The 22,011-nt window shown below is 36.0% G+C and overlaps 1 protein-coding gene across 5 annotated transcripts in view; it reads left to right on the top strand.

Moving 5' to 3' along the window:
* Positions 1-22,011, top strand: part of NDFIP2 (Nedd4 family interacting protein 2) — a 77,746-nt gene that overhangs the window by 26,103 nt on the left and 29,632 nt on the right. For all 5 annotated transcript variants that reach the window (XR_009536793.1, XR_009536792.1, XR_009536791.1 and 2 more), the window contains exons 2-4: positions 9,767-9,932; positions 13,928-14,061; positions 16,995-17,088. Coding sequence is in view for 2 of the 5 variants with exons in the window: in XM_060129225.1 (XP_059985208.1) it covers positions 9,767-9,932; positions 13,928-14,061; positions 16,995-17,088 (394 nt within the window). In the remaining 3 variants the exon portion in view is untranslated. The remainder of the gene's footprint in view (positions 1-9,766; positions 9,933-13,927; positions 14,062-16,994; positions 17,089-22,011) is intronic.

The following is a 22,011-nucleotide window of genomic DNA, read 5'->3' on the forward strand; positions in this document are numbered from 1 at the left end:
AATCATAGAATATATGAGTTGTGATTATTGATCTTGAGATGTTCAGTGCATCCATTACTTGACCAAGCTCTCTCTTGCCTTTTGGTAGAAGAAAAACTCTGGGAGGCTTAGGGGACTGCATATTTAATGTGAAGCTTATTCTGTGTCCTAAACTCTGCTACTTGTTTTAGGGGATACCACGATGAATAAAGCATACTTCCTAAATTTCACATGCTTATGATCTGACTAGGAAGGTAATAATATTCCCAGATCTAATTAAAGGATCTCTAAGCTTCTAGGGACTCATGAAGTACAGCACAAACTTGGAACTGATAGTTTCCTGGAAGGAAATGGTTGCAGTTAGAGTTTACTAGCTCTTGTTTTTTATTCTCATGCCTGAATAGTTTTGCTTTTAAAACCTCTTGAATGTTCAGATTTTGATTGCTAGAAGGGGGCTAATTTTAATATTATTACTATAATTTAATATCTGAGATTCACTTCTCTATTATGAAGTATACTCTTTAGCCAATTTTGCTTTTTAAACTTTACCAGTTATGACATTTCCTGACTTATTTTGGTGCATGCAGGTAAAAAACTTTCTGGAGAATCTGTCAAAGGGTTCTTATTTAATTTGATTATGGAAACAGAAGAGAACCTTTTATTACAAGTTGCCATTGTCATTATATTTATCATTGTTTATGTTGGATAGGATATGTTGACTGAAATAAACATGCACGACATAAACGTTGTGAGTTCAGTTTTATTCAGGGACCTTACTGAGGACTATAGCCTGAGAGATAGCCTCTCAGCTCCGAGGAACTGCTCCAGAGAGGTAAGGGAGGAGCCAGGATGCCTATGAACTTTATTTGCTGGGCAAACCAGGTAGTCAAGATAAAAAGATTACTGCTAAGCACAAAGAAGACATCTGAAGTGAATGATTTTGGTGCTTTTCTGTGTATGGGAAGATGCAAGAATCTGAGGTCATTTGAAATGTTTTCTTAGATATGTATCTTAACTATCTAAGGGCCAGTATATCCAAAGCACAGAATGTTTCCTGTTTTTCACCATCCTGAATCCCCCTCAGGGTGCACTGTCCCTGGGCCGTGGCAGTAGCTAATGGCTTTATCCTTACAGAACTGGAATGGCAGGGAACATTTATTTCTTTACAAATACCAGTATGTTAGCTTATAAAAATCAGAACACTGAGCTATTTTGAAAACTCAGGGTTTGAATAGTTTTGTAAATTCAAACATTATCATTAAAATTTTCTTCTGCTTATAAAAAATGCGTAGGGGCACCTTCTCCATCGGGGTTTGTAAATTATGGCCCCCAAACCAATTAAGGAAATCTTAAACCCTGGAATTGCTCTGTATCATTATTTCCACAGCAGTTTTCTATATCCTCTAAGTGGATAATCTTAGCTTATTTTATTGCCCACCTTTGACACAGGCACCCTGCCCAGGAGGAGGGCCAGGCTGGTTGGGAAGCAGTTGCAGTGCCAAAGGAGAAAATTATCCTGACCAACATAGGTAGTAGGGTGGGCTCAGTCCCACCCACATTACTGTGAATCTATAATGAAAGAGGGATGGAAGGGATTTGAGGGAGACAATCACATGTCTGCCACAGATAACTTAATTGCTTAAGACCACAGCATAGTCATCAACAAATATATCTCAAAAAGCTGCTTGAGTTGTAGAGGACAAAAACCCAAGTACTGGCCAGATTTGAAAAATGCAGTCTTTTAAAAGTAAACTTGTGGGAGGGAGGGAGACGCAAGAGGGAAGACATATGGGAACATATGTTTATGTATGACTGATTCACTTTGTTATAAAGCAGAAACTAACACACCATTGTAAAGCAATTATACCCCAATAAAGATGTTAAAAAAAATAAAATAAAATAAACTTTGTACATGCAAAAGAAAAAAAAAAGTAAACTTAAAATATGTTATGTAACACATATTTTGGTATAAAACCACGAAAGATGAGGCTGAAGCTGAACATCTTCCTATGATAAAATATATAGACAGCTATGGCGTACATTATGGTCTTTTCATGCTCAATTCATGTGTGCTAGATTGAGAAATTAGCGGGAGACCAAGAAGGTAAGTGGGGGATGGCAGGGAGCAGTGCCCCGTAGACAGACAACCTTAGATGAAAGTATGAGAAATTGCCAGCCCAGCCGCTCAAATATCTTTTTCTCCTTTCTTTTTTTTCTTTTCTCTCTTTTTTTCCCTTGGACTATGATAATCTGTGTTAAGATCATATTGACCTATTGCTAAAGAGGCATAATTATAGGGCAGATTTGTAAATATGTATTTTCTTAGGTAAGATCTGAGTAAGCTAAATGGAATTTTGAAAAGTGTATCTTTCTGTTGATATAAACATTTAAGAATAAGGTCAAATATTTGTCATTTAATTAAAGGACTATGAACACGACTAATGAGCGTACCATATAGAGGACTTTGTATTCAAAGAGAGAATCTTAGGATCTAGCCGATTTACATTGCAGTTTTAGCATATAAAAAGGAATTTAACTGGAGGCTGAATTCTTCTGAAAATAGCAATTTATATAAGATCTTTATCCCATCTGTTTGGTTTCTTTGTTCCTTGGAGGTCATTGGGATGTAAATATACTCTAACTCTTTCTCCTTTAACTTACTAAGGTAATAACTAGCTGTTACAGACTTCACAGTACTTGGGTTATAGCAAGGTTATTTCTCCAGTCTTTCCATTTTATACTGTTGTGACTGGTGACCTATATTGCGTTTCCTTTTAATTTTAACCAAAGTTGATTCCAAATACTTTGGAGCTTATTTTTGTAGTGTTCAGCAAGACAGACATAACCTCCAGTTTTGTAGAGCTCTTACTTTAGCTGGAAAAACAGATTGTAAATGAATGAGCACATAAATAATTGCTATTGTAGTAAGTGTGCTAAAGAACAGGGTGCTTTAAGATTGTGTCCTAATCTACTTTTGAGAGATAGGAAAGATTTTCTTGAGGACTTGATTTTTTAAAAAAATGTATTTATGGCTGCGTTGGGTCTTCGTTGCTGAGCGGGCTTTCTCTAGTCGCGGCAAGCAGGGGCTTCTCTTGTGGAGCACAGGCTCTAAGGCATGCAGGCTTCAGTAGTTGTGGCACGCGGGCTCAGTAGTTGTGGCTCGCCGGCTCTAGAGCGCAGGGTCAGTAGTTGTGGTGCACAGGCTTAGTTGCTCCGCGACATGTGGGATCTTCCCGGACCAGGGCTCGAACCCGTGTCCCCTGCGTTGACAGGCGGATTCTTAATCACTGCGCCACCAGGGAAGTCTGAGAACTTGATTTTAAGCTAAGACCTGAACTGTGTGTAGAAGTCAACTAGGCAGTGCAGTATGGGAGGAAAAGAATTGTACATAAAGAGCCTAGAGCCCCTTTTTAGTATGTGATTATGTTTAATGTTGTTTTAAGAAATGAATTAATGAGTGGGTATCTAGGTCAGAAGCTCAGAAGAACTGTCTAGTGTGGCAATATAAATTTGGTCTTATGTTCTTTAATCACTCTGTTGCCCCATTAATTATCCCTCTCAATTTTTCCTTTAAAAAAACAGATACAGTTCCTCATTTGCATTCTTCACATATATTTTTCCTGTGGTTACAGTTTCAGATTGTGTCATTTTTAATAGAAAGTTGTATATACATAAACCCTGGGAAGGTATTATAGTGATATTACATTTTCTGTGGAAAAAGCTTTTTTATCATAGGATATAGTGTTAGGTACATTGTTGCCTGTGAGACATGCCAAACCAGAAATTAGAGGACTTTTGCATTTTGGTTTTATTTATTAAAAATTAAAAAATTCAAAGTAATTTATGCTTAGGGTGAAAAATCAAATAGTAGAGAATGATGAAATCTCTTCCCCACCTGCAGCTCTTTGCTGTTTCTTGTGTGTCCTTCCGGAAATTTTGGTTGCCTATATGTACTACACAAATAATCTCTTATTTATTTATTTATTTATTTTGGAATTTGTAGGAAAAAGCTTTTTAAAAGGAAGTTTTACTGAAATATAGTTGATCTACAGTGTTGTGTTTATCTCTCTCATTATTTAAAAAGACTCAGTTATACTGTATATATTCTTTTGCACCTTTCTTTCAGTTGACATATCATGAGCAGACAGTAACAGTTTAAAAATGAAGTAAGAATCCTTTTTGTTTAAAAGACACTTTGTTATGTCTTCATAAAACATCTGATGATACTTGGTTTTTAACAGTTGTTTTGCAGACTTGTTCAGGTGACAGAGCATCTGAAGCCCACTGTGTTCTTTGTAGAACACCATGAAATAATGATATTCTCTCATACTAACAAGAAAGGTTTTTATGAGCAGAAATATGCCTGTATTATATTATGAAATATAAAACTGTAACCAAACTTCTGTACTTCCAAAAGAAGAAGCTGAAAATTAGGCACGGCAAATATTTTTCCTTTAATATTTACTTGTTGCTTATGCGCTCTTTCCTAATCATTAGTATCATTTTCGAATCATTTGCTAATCATTGCTTTATCATAGGCTAGTTCTCAGAAGAAAGGTATCCAGAGACAGCAAAAGTTTAGTGGAAAAAATTTGGTGGGGAGTAAACCTCAAATTAAGATTCTGTTCATTTGCTTAATGGTATGTGTGTGCGTGAGGACGACTGCTGTAATTTAGTGTTATTGGTAGAAAATCTAGCTCCCTTTGCTAAGCAGCACTGTTTTGTGGGACTCTGTCTTCTGAGCTATTGGTTTTAACACTTGGGCTGTTTGTAGAAATTTCTTAGCACCTTATCCCTAGCAGCATAGATAAGGTAGCTCACTTTCTTCTTGGGTGACTAAAATGAGTAGCTTGACTCTACAGATTGATTTTACTGCAACACATACCTGTTAGCTTCTCTAAATCAGGTGTTAGATAAGGCAACATTGAATGATAGAGGCTACCAGAGGTTTTTTTCTAGAATCATGTTATCTTAGAGTCAGAAGGAACCTTTGTCATCTACTAATTTTGTACAAAGGCCAAGAATCCCATTATATGTCAGTTGACCGACCGTACAATTTTTTTTGAGAATGAACGGGGTGGAGAAAACGCTAAATTGAATGGGGCTGTGACACAACAGGTGTAAAGTGGGACAGTCCTGGGGAAAACAGCTGTATGGCCATCCTAGTTATAAAACAGTCTTGCCAGATAGTCAGTCATACAAAATCTGAAAGGATTTGTTGCCCCACAGAAAACCTAGTACTCTAAAAATTAAAAAGTTCTAACTAAAAATTAAAAATTTTTTTTATTGAGCTAAAATTTATCTCCTTGCAACTACTAACTCTTCTTCCCAGTTTTGCCCTTTGGTAATAAATGTAGTCAGAATATGGCAGTATACAACATATATTAGTTCTTTAGAAACTTTTTTAAATAAACAACTTTAGAGATAGCTCGGTTTTTATTTCCCAAAAATCTTACAGTTCTGCCCTGTAGTTCAATTTCTGTGCCCAAACTGAAACAAAAGAAGAGAAAAGAAATGAGAAGAAAGGTGAAAAAAAGACCATACAACTGGCTAACCTACCAGGCCCTGGTACAGGGCACTGTTCACTAAACAACACTTGACTGCACTTCCATAATTCTCATCTTGGTATGTTTAGAAAACATTCACTGAGATCTCTAGCTTCTCAGAAATAAAGTTTCTAGTTATTACATTAGTATTTTATCACCTTAAAATAGAATAAAGGGATATGTATAGGAGACACGCCAATTAAAGTAAAAGAAACAATAGTTTATACACAGGAAGGCTAGACCTCCAGCTAGCTAATCATAATGATTACAGTTTCCTTATCATTAAAAATACTTAATATACATCTATAAAAACTAGCGATAGATAGATACGTTTAACAAAGCCCTCTTGTCATCCTTTTACCCTTCGGACTAAAAAACTGTGGTTTAGTGTGCAACTTTTCATCACCCTGGTCACTAGATTAAAGATATTTTAATTTTCATGTGCTATTGCCCACATTTTTTTCCAGGAGGCTCATAAATAGGACAAGCTGGGAGGATAACTTTTTTTTTTTTTTTTTTTTGGCTTGCGGGATCCTAGTTCCCCAACCAGGGACCGAACCCTGCTCCCTCTGCAGTGAAACCGCCAGGGAATTCCCTGGGAAGATAACTTTTGAGGTGATGTGTGGATGGAACACAGAGCCTGGTTCATTACTGAATATATGTAGGTCCCACCCCACTCCTCCCCCACCCTTTTTTCTTGCTGTTTAGGTAATTGTTATAGAATGTAAAATAGAACCATTTAACAACATAGCAGCATGATTAAGGAAAAATTTCTACAAATTGGCATTGTCTAATTTGATAAACATGTAACTTAATTTGAACCCTTGTAAGAACTTAGGTAAAAGGCAATCAAATGTCGAAAAAATTAAACAATAGTCAATCTAAGAAAATGGAAATTCTTTTCCCCTGCATCGGCAGGTGGACTCTCAACCACTGCACCACCAGGAAAGCCCAAAATGGAAATTTTTATTCGAGCCAGTCTAAGGATTATAAACCGGGAGACAGTCTTTCAGAGAGCTCCTAGGGCTGTTCTGCTGGTTAGAGGTCAAAGCACAGTTAGTTATTTAAGTTTTTGAGACAAAGTAACATATTGGCAGTTTACATAGTGCAACAAGGTGAGTAGTGGGGTCATTGTGGCTCTTTACAGAATTGAGAAAGGAATGTTATCTCCTAAGGAGTTACCTTGCTGGCACCAGATGGAAATTAATTTTTTTGAGTGAGGAGGCATTCCTGCGTCTTCTAAGGGGATCTAGTTAATGTATAGTGCAGACGTACAATGCACACTAAAGGGGAGGGGGTAGTGCCTCAAACGGCAGAAAAATTTTTATGTTAAAATTTTCTTGTCCTTCCTTAAAAGTAATTTTGTCTCATCACACAGTAGGTTAATTTATGGAGACACCAAAGATATCAAAATACAGTGTTGCATTTAAAGTAAATTGGAAGTTCTATGCTACAGTGGGTAGAGATTGTTGACTGAGTTATTGGGTTTTATGGTTAACACAGAGCAACTGTTCACTGTAATATATATATATATGGGGGTTTTTTTTGGCTGTGCTGTGTGGCATGCCTGGATCTTAGTTCCCCGATCAGGGATCGAACCTGTACCCCTGCATTGGGAGTGCGGAGTCTTAACCACTGGGCTGTCAGAGAAGTCCCCTATATTATAATTTTGTAAAAATAAAACTGGAGGTATTAGGTAAGGCAGTTGAAATAAATTGGTGTGTTTTATAAGTTCCAAAGCTTTACTTCTGAGATCATATGTAAAAGTATCTTTAGTTATTCTTTTTATTGTAGTTATTTGAATATATTTTGACAGGTTTAAGCAGAGAGTTGGTCATTCTGGGGAGTGTATTTGTATATTTGATGTGGTAGGGGGTGTTTCCTGTGAGGAACTAGAGGAGAGTTGTTTGTCATGTAGGATTTTCTCTTTAGTACATTTCATCTACATTTGCAGTATTAATAGTAGATATGGAAAAGTGGCTTCCTCTTTTTTGACACCATTATTATTTGTTTAGTAATATTAATTACTATATATACTAAATATACTAATATATTCTAAATTACTAAGTATATGCTAAGTATTGATCTGTACTTTATTTGCCTTAACTTGTTCATCTGACATTTTTGCTCTTAAAAGTGTTGTCAAAGATGACTACATTGGGAATTCTCCTGGGTGCCTTGTAATGGGAAACAGAAGATGCTTTATGACACCAGGGCAGAGTGTTGCTATTCAAGAGGGTGCTCATTTAGTGCCTACTTGGAAAAGTGCTGCAAGTAAATAAATGTAAAAGCTCATACAGAGTTGACTTTATGCTTATTTGACCTTAGAATTCAGTTTCTGTGAGTGGATGCTATTGTATCAACTTTGGTGCTGTTGACTGAAGAAAAACACATAACCTAAAAATTGCGAGTTATGTTTTATTTGAGGACCGTACTGAGGATTATAGCCCCAGAGACAGCCTCTCAGATAGCTCTGAGGTGCTGTTGCAAAGAGGACGGCGAGGAGCCGGGGTGCACTGGAGTTCTTGCTGGGGTGGTGGGGGAGAGTAGGGCATGAGAAGATTACCGCTGATCACACGAAACAGACATCTTAAGTTAATGATTTCAGGGCTTTTCTGTGTATGCGGAGATGCAAGAGTCTGGGCTTATTGAAATTGTTCTTTAGATATGCTTCTTAACTATCTAGGGCCAGTATCCTGTTTCTCTCCATCCTGAGCTCCCCTCAGGGTGCACTGTGTGGGGTTGGCTGCAGTGGCTGATGATTTGATGGTGGGCAACATTCATTGTTTACTGGAATGGCAGGCAACATTTTTTGTCCATAGTGTTATGGAAAAAGTTGTCTTCTTAAACTTGAGATGATTTTAGGTTTGTTTATACTGTTTTGTTAAAAGTTATAATACCTTTATGAACTCCCAAAAGTGTTTTGCTAGTGTAATCGCTTACCAAGACACATGCAGACAGCAGTGAAGTAAATTGACCTCCTGTTTTACTTGGCATATTTAAAAAAATTCTTTAGAGGCAAGTGAGTGACTACTTATTGGACTGACAGAGTACCACATAATTTCTGCTTTTGAGTTTATAAAATAAAGTATATTAAATAAAAGGGAAGAAGGGTGGAACTAGTATTTGTTAAATGCCTTCTCTGTGTTAGGCATTATGCTGGATGATTTTCAAATATTATTTTACAATTCTGTGAGGATTTTGGTTGCATTCAGAACTTACATATGGAGACACTGAGGTACAGAGAAACTAAGTTTATCGATGCTCCTAGAAAGTGGAGTAATATTTCGCCTATTCTTTCTAAAATCCAAAAATGCATTGTATCACAACACACAGATTTGCTCTGTGACAAAATTTCTTTCCCTCCCTCCCTCCCTCCCTCCCTCCCTCCCTCCCTTCCTTCCTTCCTTCCTTTCTTCCTTCCTTCCTTCCTTCCTTCCTTCCTTCCTTATAAATGAAGTAAGAGGTGTGCAGCCACACTGCTTGGGTGTGATTCGTGGCTTTACCCTTGCTAGCTGTTGTGATGTTTGGCAAGTTACTCTAAGTCTCTACACGTCCAGGGTGGTTTTGGTTTGGTTTTTTTTCTTTTAATCTGTCAAATGGGGATAACAGTCTAATAGTCTCTATCTTACAGGTTTGTTGTGAGGATTGAATGAGTTAAGTGATAAAGATCTCAATATAGTATCTAGCATTTCTTGAACTTTCAATAAATTTGTTGTAATGACGTTTTTCAGAATTTTATGTGCACACTGACTTATTTTGCTTTATTAGTAATTCTTTTGGTACTTGGGAAAACCTCCTCAGAGTATTCCACGTTTTTGGAATGTATATATATTGTTATTCTATTTCATTAATTCATTTTACATTTCTAGTTATTTTAGATACTAGTGTAATAGATATGGTATTGTGGTTGTATTAGAAGTTTTCTTTGCAGTACACAGTGACTGATGCGTGGTAGACAATATTTATTGTAGGATTGAGAGAACTTGAATCTATTTGTAATCATGACTTTTTTCCTCTATAAATCCTAACAATTTGAACTTCATCCTTATTGTAAAGAAACTATAAAAATTCTAAACTTCTTAATGACTGATTATGTCTCTTAAAAATTTTGTTCATCTTTTTAAATGCTATTTTACCTTGTTTTTAGCTAAAAAATGATTCTTTGCCTGAAATGATCTGTAAAAATTTTTTTTTAGGTTGATTCACATTAATGTTTTCATTTTCCTTTGTTCTCTTAGCTTCACAATGAAGAGGATAATTCAGAATCATCTGCTGTAGAGCAGCCGTCAACTTCAAACCCAACACCACAAAATGTGCAGGCTGCTCCTTCAGTATCTGGACTTGAGACTGACTCTTCTCCTCCACCTTATAGCAGTATTACTGTGGAAGTACCTACAACTTCAGGTATTGTTGTTTTTAGTGTGAAACAACTAGTAATGTTTTTTGTTTTTTTTGCGGTACGCCGGCCTCCCACTGCTGTGGCCTCTCCCGTTGCGGAGCACAGCTTTCGGATGCGCAGGCCCAGCGGCCACGGCTCACGGGCCCAGCTGCTCCGCGGCATGTGGGATCCTTCCGGACCGGGGCACGAACCCGCGTCCCCTGCATCGGGGCGGACTCTCAACCACTGCACCACCAGGGAAGCCCTAGTAATGTTTTTAATAGCTCGATTTTTTGTTTTGTTTTTACCAGTATGGTTTTGTGTAATTATCAAGTCTGTTAATGGGCTTCTTCGGTTTTATGATTATTTTAAAAAAAGTTTTTCTAAAGGTAGTTTATAAAATATTTCATAGATTACCTGTCTCATTGTTTTAAAAATTAATTTAAAAGTGTAGCTTGTTAAACTTTCTTATGCTTACTAGAATCCCTTCCCAGTGGATTAGCCATATAACTTTTGGAAGAAATAACCATATATACATATATATTCATGCACACATATAATGCATACACACATGAATATATAAACATACCCATGTGTGTGTGTTTACTTATATAGTCGTAAACAAGGTATTATTAATGATGAATGTGAGAATGTGGTAAGTACATGTGAATGGAGGTGAAGCATACACATAATATCCCCCCCACTCATGGTAATATTTCCTGGATACAAGGCAGTGATTACTGCTTGCTACTCATCCTTGATGTGATTACTGCTTGCTACTGCTTGATCTCATCCTTGCAGGTCATTCTGAAGAACTACCCTCATCTATTTCTCTGGTCACAATTTGTATTTTCCCAGTAATGCTAAGTTAATCATTCTATGATGGAAGATGCTGAGAGTGAAATTGCAATCCCTTTGTTGTGGCTACTGTTGCTATTGCTGTTTAACAGACTACCTCGAACCTAATGGAGTAAAATAACAATCATTTATGCTTGTTAATTCTCATGGTTTGGGGGGAATTGGGCTTCTTTATGAAGTTCTCTGCTAGGGTCTCATGTGATTGTTGTCTGATGGTGACTCTGGGATTGGAGGTAATTGCAGGCTTCCTTACTCACACGTTTGCTGGCTGATGCTAGGGCCTCAGCTGAGGCTGTTGGCCAGAACAACTATATGTGACCTCTTGTTGTGGCCTGGGCTCTTCACTGAATGGAGGCTGGCTTCTAAGAACAAGCATTCTGAGAGAAAGCCAAATGGAATCTGTGACATTGCCTCAAAAGTCACAGTGTCACATCTGTCACATTCAAGCTGTTAGAAGTGAGTCACTTAGTCTCTATTCAAGATTATTGAGGAATTAGTCTCCACCTCTTCATGGGAAGAGTTTCAAAGAGTATCACCACCACAACTGTATACAGCCTCTTCCCTCTACCACCCTCTAGAGCTTCTCCTTTGACAGTCTGCCCCATTTCAATAAATGGCTCCAACAGGCCAGAAACCTGGGAGTCATCTTTTTGGTACCTTATTGTAAAATTACATGGTTTTTCTCCTTCAATTTTTGTTGTAATGAAATGTATTATTAACAGATTTCTTCTTTAAGCTAATCCATCCCTTTATTCTTAGAATAAATTCTTTTTGTCATCATGTTCTAGTCTCTCCTGGATTTAAATTTGTTAATATTTTTTTAGAGTTTTTGTGGCTTTATTAGTGTGATCTATGACTTTATGTGCTGTCTTTTTGGTTTGGGTATTAATATTATGGAAGCAACATAAAGTGAATTGAGAAGCTTCTCATTTTTCTGTGATCTGGAATAGTTTTGATAATGTAGCATGACATTTTTAAAGGTTAGATAAATTTCAACTGTGAAACAAGTGGAGCCTGGTACCTAGAAGTTCAGTTATTCTCACAGTCTCCTCTGTGATTTCTGGTCTTTTTAATTTTTTCACCTGTGCTAAAAGGCCATTCCTGACTATAATTGAGCACAAGAACTGAGTAATTCTAGAATTTGGGGTTTCTGTTTAATGAAAACTGTTGATATTATTTTTCTTCAGCTTTTTAGTCAGTGCTGTTATATTATAGGCATGGGCAGTGCCCGTTTTCTGTGGAGATTATGTTCTTCAGTAGGTCACCTTATGGCTGCTTTTATAGATCTGAGCAACGTCAGTTATAAAAGGTGACATTTGCATAGCGTTGCACAGTTCACAGAGTCCTCTTGAATACTCTTCTATTTCGTCCCATAGTAGCAAGTAATAGCCTCGCTGGGTCAGTTTTATGGATGAGAAAGTGGAACTTCACAGTGCTTAAGTGATTTGCTTGAGATCACATAACTTCTAAGAAGAGGAGCTGGGATTGGAGCTCCCCAGACTTTAAATTCTGTGGTTGAGAACCAACCACTGCCTCAAAGGGTAGAAGAAAAGTAAGGAAAATTAACAAGTGAAAATTAAAGGTGCTCCTTCCCAACTTTCACCTGTTATTGGTGGAGATATTTTTTCTATCTTGGGTCTTAAAATTTTTCAGAAACTTACACATCTATTTTTAATGTAAGGATCTCATCTCCTTGGATATATATATATGCCATTGTTCCAGTTTTAAAAATGTATAGTTTTAATGTTATTGTTTAAATTCATAATCATGGTTTTTACTTAAATTTTGCTTCTACTCCCATCTTCAGAGTTAAAGAAATCTATTTACTTGACGGTATATGGTGTTTTTACATCCTAATAATAAGTCTTTTCTAAGAATTTATGACTCTTGTGACTTTTGGTGGATAACATTCAGTATTATACTCCCACTAACCACTTCCTGTTATTAGATTGAAAATTGCCTAACTTCAGATCCTTAGCTCTTATTGATAGCATTAAAAATACTTATTTTAAAACCTATGTACAAAAAAAAACCCTATGTATATTAAAACACAACAGGAAAAATATTGCTGGAGTGCAGTGTTTTTTCATGTGGAAAATGCAAGAAAATCTGATAAAGATAGGTAAAATTGTAAACAATGTGGAAGACGTAAAAATGCTGTAGTTATGATGGAGGAAACCACAGAGGTGATGTCAAACGTTGTGGTGTGCACTACTTTTAGAATCTGCCTGTTTTTTATGTTGGTGATTCTAGCGTAAGTCTAATCAATTGATTGACCTGTGTGTATGATTTTACTTATACCAAAGTTGGCAATAAATGATGCAGTTTTTTAAAAAAATTAGCAGTCTATATTTAATACTGCAATATACTTCTGGAGATCATATTTCAAAAATAGCTTAAAAATTGGGGAGGGAGAAATTCTTCTAAAAAAGAAAACCTAAAGAACTAGGTAGATGGGGGGAAAATGGGAGAAGGGACAAGAGTAAAAAAAGAGTTAAAAATCATCAATCTTTTAGCAAAGAGAAATACTGAGTTTTCTTAGGAGTTGTTAAAATTGACCTGTGTAGAAAAATTAACGTCTTATATATTATCAAGTAAATATGAGAATAAATAAATAATAAAGTATTTGGAGTCAGGAAATCCCTGGCTTCTGCCACTTATTGATTGTGTGATACTGGGCAAATCACTTAACTGAACCTCAGAGTTGCTAAGGTTAATGTATTTAGCAGTGTTATAGTAAATGGCTAGTGCTCTTTCAGTGTTTGTTACCATTATTCCTGATATTTTTACTTTTTGTCTGTGAGATTATGGGCAAATAAAGTCTTTGAGCATAGCAATAGGAACATAGAGGATGCTCATATATGGTGAGGTGAGTTTACCTCCTTTGTGTTGCCCACATTTTCAGAGTCTCATTCTTGATGTTCTTGTTTGGTATATCAGCCGTTAGATGACATTTGTCAGTTCTTTCTCTTGATAATAAATATAGGACTAAAATAATATATACATTGTAGTAGTAATTTATATGTTATATAGCTTATAACATAGAACTACAAATAGTGATAGTCTTTAGTGGCGTTCTGTAACTTATTAAATTATGTTCTGGCTATAAACATAATATTAGTTTGTTTTAATGGTTATCTTTTTTAAAAATCCTTTTCTTCAGATACAGAAGTTTACAGTGAGTTTTATCCTGTGCCACCTCCTTACAGTGTTGCTACCTCTCTTCCTACGTATGATGAAGCTGAGAAGGCCAAAGCTGCTGCAATGGCAGCTGCAGCAGCAGAAACATCTCAAAGAGTAAGGCAATGTTATCATTTCCTTCTGAGAATATTATTTGTGTTAATTGATATGTATATTCAGTAATATCAAAAGTAATTCTTTGTGCTTGTAGTTTTTTTAGTATTTACTACTACTTATTTGTGTCATCATTTTTTGGCACTCTCCTATTTAAATTTACCTTCTGCATTCCTTGACCTTCTCATTCGATTTCGAATGGAATTTTGGCCACCGCAATGAGAAGCCTGCGCACCACAACAAAGAGTAGCCCCTGCTCGCCGCAACTAGAGAAAAGCCCGCACACAGCAACAAAGACCCAATGCAGCCAAAAATAAAAATAGAAATAAATAAATTAAAAAAAAGAAAAAAAAGTGATGTCCTATGATAAAATCTCTTGGACTGGTGTTTCAAAAAGAGTATGAAATTTTATATTCTTGCCATCATATTGACAGTGTTTTTTTGGCCTTCTACCGTGCTTTAATGTTTATTTCTTGAATTAACTTGAAATGATATAAAAATTCATTAATATGTATTTGATCATTGCCAGTTATTAAATTGACCATAAGACCATAAAGATATATGATTGCAGAGTTGAAGGGATCTTTTTGCCTAAATAATGAGCAATATGGTTTTGAAAGTCTTTTTTTTTTTTTAATATGATTATTTATTTATTTTTGCCTGCGTTGGGTCTTCATCGCTGTGCGCAGGCTTTCTCTAGTTGCAGCGAGCAGGGGCTGCTCTTCGTTGGAGTACGCGGGCTTCTCACTACAATGGCTTCTCTTGCTGCGGAGCACAGGTTCTAGGTGCGCGGGGGGCTTCAGTAGTTGTGGCGCACGGGCTTAGTTGCTCTGCGGCATGTGGGATCTTCCTGGACCAGGGCTCGAACCTGTGTCCCCTGCATTGGCAGGCGGATTCTTAACCGCTGCGCCACCAGGGAAGTCCCTGAAAGTCTTTTTCTTTCAGAAAAGCAATATCTGTAGTGAGACTACCATGATCGCATGGAAAGAACATTGGTATCCTGGATTTAAGCCTGCCTTGACCTAACTAATTATGTGATTTGGGCAAGGCACTGAGCTTCTCTGAGCCACAAAATTGAAAATTAACACCCAACTGAGGTTATGTATATGTAACATGGAGATAGTGAGTTTGTAAATCAGGTCATGTCAATCATTTGATCAAAACTCTGTAAGACCTCCCAGTTCACTCAGTAAAATCCAGGGTCCTTTAGTGGACTCTGGCTTTATTTCTTCCTGTTTTCTCTCTTATTCACTGTGGTTTCAACCATGTTAGCCTCCTTACTATTTTTGTAACATGCCAGGTCTGATTCCCTCTTAGGAACTTGGCACTGGCTTATCCCTCTGCCTAAAACACTCCTCTATGAGATATCTGCATGGCTCTCTTACCTCTACTTTAATTCTTTGCTCAGTGTCACCTTAATGAGGCTTATGCGACCACCATATTGAAAACTGTAGCCCTTACTAAACATTCTAAACATCCTTTCCTTACATTTTTTTTCCTAAACATCCTTTCCTTACTTTTTACTTTTTGCAGAGCATTTATATACCTTTTGTATAAGTAACTTATTTATTATGTCTTTATTTATTGTCCAGCTCCCCTCACTGGGATATAGGCTTCAGAAAGGCAAGCATCTTTGTTTTACATACATTCATACATCCCAAGTACCAGGAAGCAAAGTCTTATGTAGAATGGGTATTCTATCAATATTTGTTGAATATTGGAGGCAGTTAGTGATAACAGACGTTGTACGTGCTTCCAGAGAAGTTTCTCGACATTTGTAAGCAACTACAGTAATGTGTTTGTATATTATTTTTGTACACAAAAGTATTGTACTATATAAATGATTTTTACTTAATATATTTTGGAGATTGTAATTTATTTTTAAATCTTTACATTGCTTTTTGAATTTCATTGTTTTAGATATACAATAATTTATTTCATTGATCTCAAGAATTATAAACGGTCTGAGATTTTAGCCTACTTGCAAGGCAACTGATTAGCTTGTCACAGTTTTGTGGATGCTTACAGAAGACACAGGACTGCTGGGTCAGAGACAGGAACTTTATTATTCACAGCAGTAGTAGTAGCCAGGGTATTAGCATTTTCTCATGGCCGTTTCCTGAGCCTCAGGTCCTGCAGGGCAACTCAGAGAGGGCCAAGCGATGCCTCTGCTCGCAGTGTGGAACTCTGAGTTCAGGGGAACCCAATATTTTCTAATGGCCAATAAGCATGCCTACATCTCTGCTCTGGAGAGAGATACTATTTCTCCCTCCCAAAGCCATCTACTATATAAACATCCTTGAAAAGATAATACAGAAAAAACGTAGCCAATGCCTCTACCTGGGAGACATGTAGAAACATGAAAGACTCACAGAGAATTATCTCCTGACAGTTGCCCACTATTGATGTGCATTTAGATTGTGTCTAAGTTTTTGCTCTTATTAACATTGCTGTAGTGAATTATCTGTAATACATCATTTCTTATAAGTATATTTCATGAGCTGGAATTACTGTGTCGGAGGATGTGTACGTTTTAATTTTTGATAAATATTGCCAAATTGCCAACCATAGAGTTTGTACCAATTTAGAGTTCACCACTGATTATGAAAAATCCTCTTTCCATTTGACACTGATGCAGCAGTGTCACATCAATCTTTTGTGATGTCATTTTCATTAATTCGATGTTATTCAATTTTTATCTTTTTTTGTGTTTACTCTTAAAGTTACTCTTTTTAGGGGTGCCCATGAAAAATTAATACTTGTAATGTTTTTTGAGTCCTTATTATGTATCAGATACTATACTCATTATCTCATTTTGCCTATACAATACATTGAGGACATTAGATTTTATTTAAATTTTTATCTTTACACTTAAGATAATAAAGTTGTAATTATCAATAGTTTAGTGAGCTATTCTAATAGTTTATGTTTTACAGATTCAAGAGGAAGAGTGTCCAACAAGAGATGACTTCAGTGACGCAGACCAGCTCAGAGTGGGTAATGATGGGATTTTCATGCTGGCGTTTTTCAGTAAGTGAAAACTGAAACTATTTCCAAACTATTTGTTTGCATTTATTGGTTGTGTATGTATTTAAAGTAACATAGACAGTGAGGGAAGGCAGATATTGTCAGTGTGTGTCTTACCTTGTTTAAAATGTAAATTGATCCTGACGTTTAACTAGCTGTGATCATATGATACAAATCCTAGAATTTGTTAAAACGCTTATCAGGAAACTTTGTATTGCAGTTATTATGCTAGATGCTGACTGTATAGATATATATATAAGCATATTTAAAGCTAAATATGATTTTGTATGTGAAATGCTGCATGTCCATTTGGGGCTATAGGAGCATGTATAACGAAATGATAAATTCTGCTTTTGGAGCAGAGGACTTCCACTTGAGTGTCTTTAAACAGGAGGACGGTTGGAAAAGGAGATATTCTGGGGAACTGGAACAATGTGATTTGAGACACAGGAGTATGAAGTTCTGTCTTATTTGTGCAGAATGGCGAGTAATTAGAAGACCAGAAACCGTAAAATTTTAACTTTTTGCAACATTCTTAAATTAACATTTGACTTTATAAAGTAGACTTAAGCTACTTGTGGAAAGACTTCATTAGAGTCTTCATTATTTCAGTTCCTATCTCAGGAATGGCACATAGTACACTCAGTACATAATATTATGACACTCAAACTGTTTAAATTGATAAAATAATTTTTGGAAACCCAGTATTCAACTAAGTACATTTATTAGATTATGGTAGGGTTAATTTCTGCCCTCAACCTGGTTAAATGACCACGCTTTCATACCTTCTTTGATAGAATGCTGATTTAATTTATTTCAGCTGTAGAGTTAATTTTGAAGCTAGAACTGAGGAATATTTTACCTATGTAAAGTACCACATTCAACTTTAATAACAGACAAAAAAAAATAGACAAAATAGAAAATACATACTTCCTAAGTTGAGTTACTTTTGAGTCTGAAAATTCCCTTACCTTTTCCTCCATTTTCAAATGGTTTCTTGCTTCCTTTCCTTATTTCATTTCATCTACTGAAGAATAGTAGTTGAACCGCTCAGAAATGTGTGTGTGGATGGGCAGGCAGTTACATTTTTCTCTTCAGATTTACTAAATTATATTCAGGTTGGCAATCAGCTAATGTATATGCAATTTTTTTTTTTTTTTTATGTTGTACATGGGCCTCTCACCGTTGTGGCCTCTCCCGTTGCGGAGCACAGGCTCCGGACGCACAGGCCCAGCGGCCATGGCCCACGGGCCCAGCCGCTTCACGGCATGCAGGATCTTCCCGGACCGGGGCACGAACCCGTGTCCCCTGCATCAGCAGGCGGACTCTCAACCACTGCGCCACCAGGGAAGCTCCCTGTATATGCAATATTTATGTCTTGTGGTTTTAGTTATAATTTGTAGTTAGATATGATGTTAAGTATGATGAAAAGGAAATGAACACTTCGGCTACAAATAACTCTGTTTTGTACTGTTAGTCTAGTGAACTTTAATTTTTTTCTTAGTTTAAGTTCAACCTGGTAACCCTTTATATTAATAACAGGCTTCCCACATATTTTCTTTACAAAAAGAGTAGCATAAACATTAATTCCTTTCATGGTTATGTCTTTTAAGAAATCTTCATTGGAAAAAGAAAGGATTTAAATTTACTGTAGTTATTTGTAGTTAGTATAAATACCTGTTGCTTAGCAATAAAAACATGTTATTTGACACCATCTAATTATTTGACTCAGAGCTTAGTTATTATCTCTCCATTTCTATATTTCACTTAACCATGCTATCTTCTTATCAATCTTTATTTTTTAAATCTGACAGCATTTCACTGATACACCAGTGTTGTAAATGCACAGTAACCTAGGCACAAAAATAAGGTTGACCTTATTTTTGGCCACTGGTGCTACATTAATTAATATGAATATAAATATTTACATTTAATATATTAATGTAAATTACCTGCATTTTATTACATTTTTACTAAATTATGTTTCTACAGTTTATATCTTTATGCTTCCTGTTCTACAAATACTGCACCAGTATTATAAGAGTAAGATTATAAATTATTTTTCACCTTCATTTCCTGATACATTTCTTTGGGTAGGGTGTAGGCCAGTACTTCAGTTTATTTGCTTTAATGAGCATAGATTTATTTGTAGCCACTACCACCTAGTGGCTGTTCTACAAATTGCAACTTGCTATATTTTCCAAACTCTAAACTATCCAGTAGCTATTGTCTATGTTCTGTTCTATTGTCTATTTCTAAGGTCTGGAAATAGATTTTCTTTAGCGTGGTTTATAATTTAAGCATTTCAGGTTATACAAGTTGTGCAAATAAAACTGCAGTGATTATCAATAAGAATATTTCAGTTAAAACCTTCTGTCGGTTTCTTTCCTTCTCTGTTTTCAATGTCTACAATTCAGTCTCTTACCACATGTAACCCTAAAAAAAAGTTTACGCGTAAATTTGGTGAGATAATTGCTTGTCCATGTTCAGAAAATGTAAAGAACGAAATGTGTGTATCCCCTGATAATGTTTTGCTTCTCCTAATCCCTTGAAGTGTCACTGAAAAATGCCTTATGTTTGCCTTATGTGCTTGTATCTGAGCATACTTTTAAGAGATTTTGTCTCTAAAAGAATGGAATAGAAGTCAGTTATATGTTAGTTAAAAGCTAGAAATTAAGGTTTGGTTCGTTGGATAATTGACGTTCTGTGGAAATGACCTTGAACTCTAATGCTTAAAAATGTAATGGATTCTGTTTAGAAAACTTTTCTAAGGTTTAGCCTTTTGTACTGTGTGTGAATCTTCACGTCAGCATGCTATAGTAATAATTAATCACCGGCATTATTCCCATTTTAGACTTGAGGGAAACATAATTTAAAAGATATTAAGTTACTTGTACGTAACTTTAAAAAGAATTAGAAAGGTGTTTTGAAACGTGAATTCTGATTTGTAAGAAATTGCCAAACTCTTTCAGTTCTGTTCTGCATTCCTACCAGCAGTGAATGAAAGTTCCTATTGGTCTGATCCTCGTCAGCATTTAGTATTAACAGTTTTAAAAATTTTAGAAATCTAGGGCTTCCCTGGTGGCGCAGTGGTTGAGAGTCCGCCTGCTGATGCAGGGGACACGGGTATGTGCCATGGAGCGGCTGGGCCTGTGAGCCATTGCCGCTGAGCCTGTGCGTCCGGAGCCTTTGCTCTGCAACGGTAGAGGCCACAACAGTGAGAGGCTCGCGTACCACAGGAAAAAAAAAAATTTTAGAAATCTAATAGTTGTGTGGTAGTATCTCTTTGTGATTTAATTTGCATTTCCCCAACGATTAGTGATCTTGAGCATCTTTATTCAGTAAATTCTTCCAAGTACCTACCATGGATGAGTCATAAAAGTGACAGTTCTTAGAGGGGTTATCTGGGCACTACACATTGAAAAACAATGCATTGATGACTTATTCTGTTCATGTAAAGCTATGTTTTTAGATGAGGTCACATACTGTAAGTGAATCCAGAAAGGGGGGACATCTAAGAATTATAACTACACCTTAAGAAACTCATAATATTTGTGAACATTTTATTGAATTTGTTCTGTTCATAAGAAAAATAATTTTGTCATTTCATTGCTTATAATTTAGTGGAAATGTCTTAAAATTAATAAATTGTTAGCTTTATGTTTTTCTCAATGGCTGATAGTTTAAACAAAGAGAATTGCATGAGGATAAGATAGGAATTTGCCTTTATGCAGTTCAGAATCAAGTATAGTGAAACTGATTATTCTTTGGGAACTTACTGTGTTTGAAACCTGGTGCATTTATATATAATGAGGATTTTTCTGTGATAAAAAAATTTAATAAGTGCATAATGTTAGTATATTGGTATTCATTCATTTATGATACTCATTTGTTTATTTTCAAAGCAAGTATCAAAATTTAATTTAAAACTTTTTAAACTTTTCATTTCGAAATAATTTTAAATTTAGGAAAAAATTGCAAAAATAGTACAATTGCCATATAACTTTCATTTTCCAAGTGTTAACGTATGTAACTTCAGTCCAATGATCAACATTAGGAAATTAACATTACAAAATACTACTAACTAGTTTGTAGACCTTATTCACATTTTGCCAGTTGTCCCACTGATGTCCTTTTCTTGATCTAGGATCTATTTCAGGATTACACATTATATTAGTTTCTGTGTTTCCTTAGTCTGCCTCAACCCGGAACAGTTTCTTAGTCTTTCTTTGTTTCATAACAACTTTGATTCTTCTGAAGAATACTGGTCAGTTATTTTGCAGCATGTCTTTCAGTTTGGATTTAGCTCATGTTTCCTCATGATTAGATTCAGGTTTTGCATTTCTTTCCTTTTTTTTTTCTTTTTTCCCCCTCAAGAATACCACAGAAATGATGTGTTCTTTTCAGTACATCAAATCAGAAGCAATGATCTAGATATGTCTTAATTACTAGTGATGTTAACTCTCGTCAGGTTAAGGTAGTGTCCGCCAGCTTTCTTCACTATGAAGTTACTCTTTTCCCCTTTATTATTTATAAGTATCTTGTGGCTATTGAAAATTTTAAAGTGTAGCCTTACTAGTTAGTGGATAAACTACAGTGTACAATATTGCCTTCTAGATTATTCTGCTAACCTCTTTGGGTAGGTGGGAGGTGTATATAATGAAAAGATCACTGGATATAGGCATAAAAGACATGGATGCTCCAGTCCCAGCTATGCTTCTTACTTGGCTTGTGACTTTGTGTGGAGCCTACCTGTTCTCAGTCTTAACTTGTCCTTCTGTTCTTGTCTTCTTTCTTAGGCATGTATATGTTCACCTGCCTCTACTACACATTATTTCTTTTATGGATTTTACATACTTAAGGTTTAGTGTACAATTTATTAAATTCTCTTTTTTGACAACTGAGACAGACATGTCCTAGAGGATC

This window comes from Lagenorhynchus albirostris, chromosome 18 (genome assembly GCF_949774975.1).
Source record: "Lagenorhynchus albirostris chromosome 18, mLagAlb1.1, whole genome shotgun sequence".
NCBI classification, from domain to species: Eukaryota; Metazoa; Chordata; class Mammalia; order Artiodactyla; family Delphinidae; genus Lagenorhynchus; species Lagenorhynchus albirostris.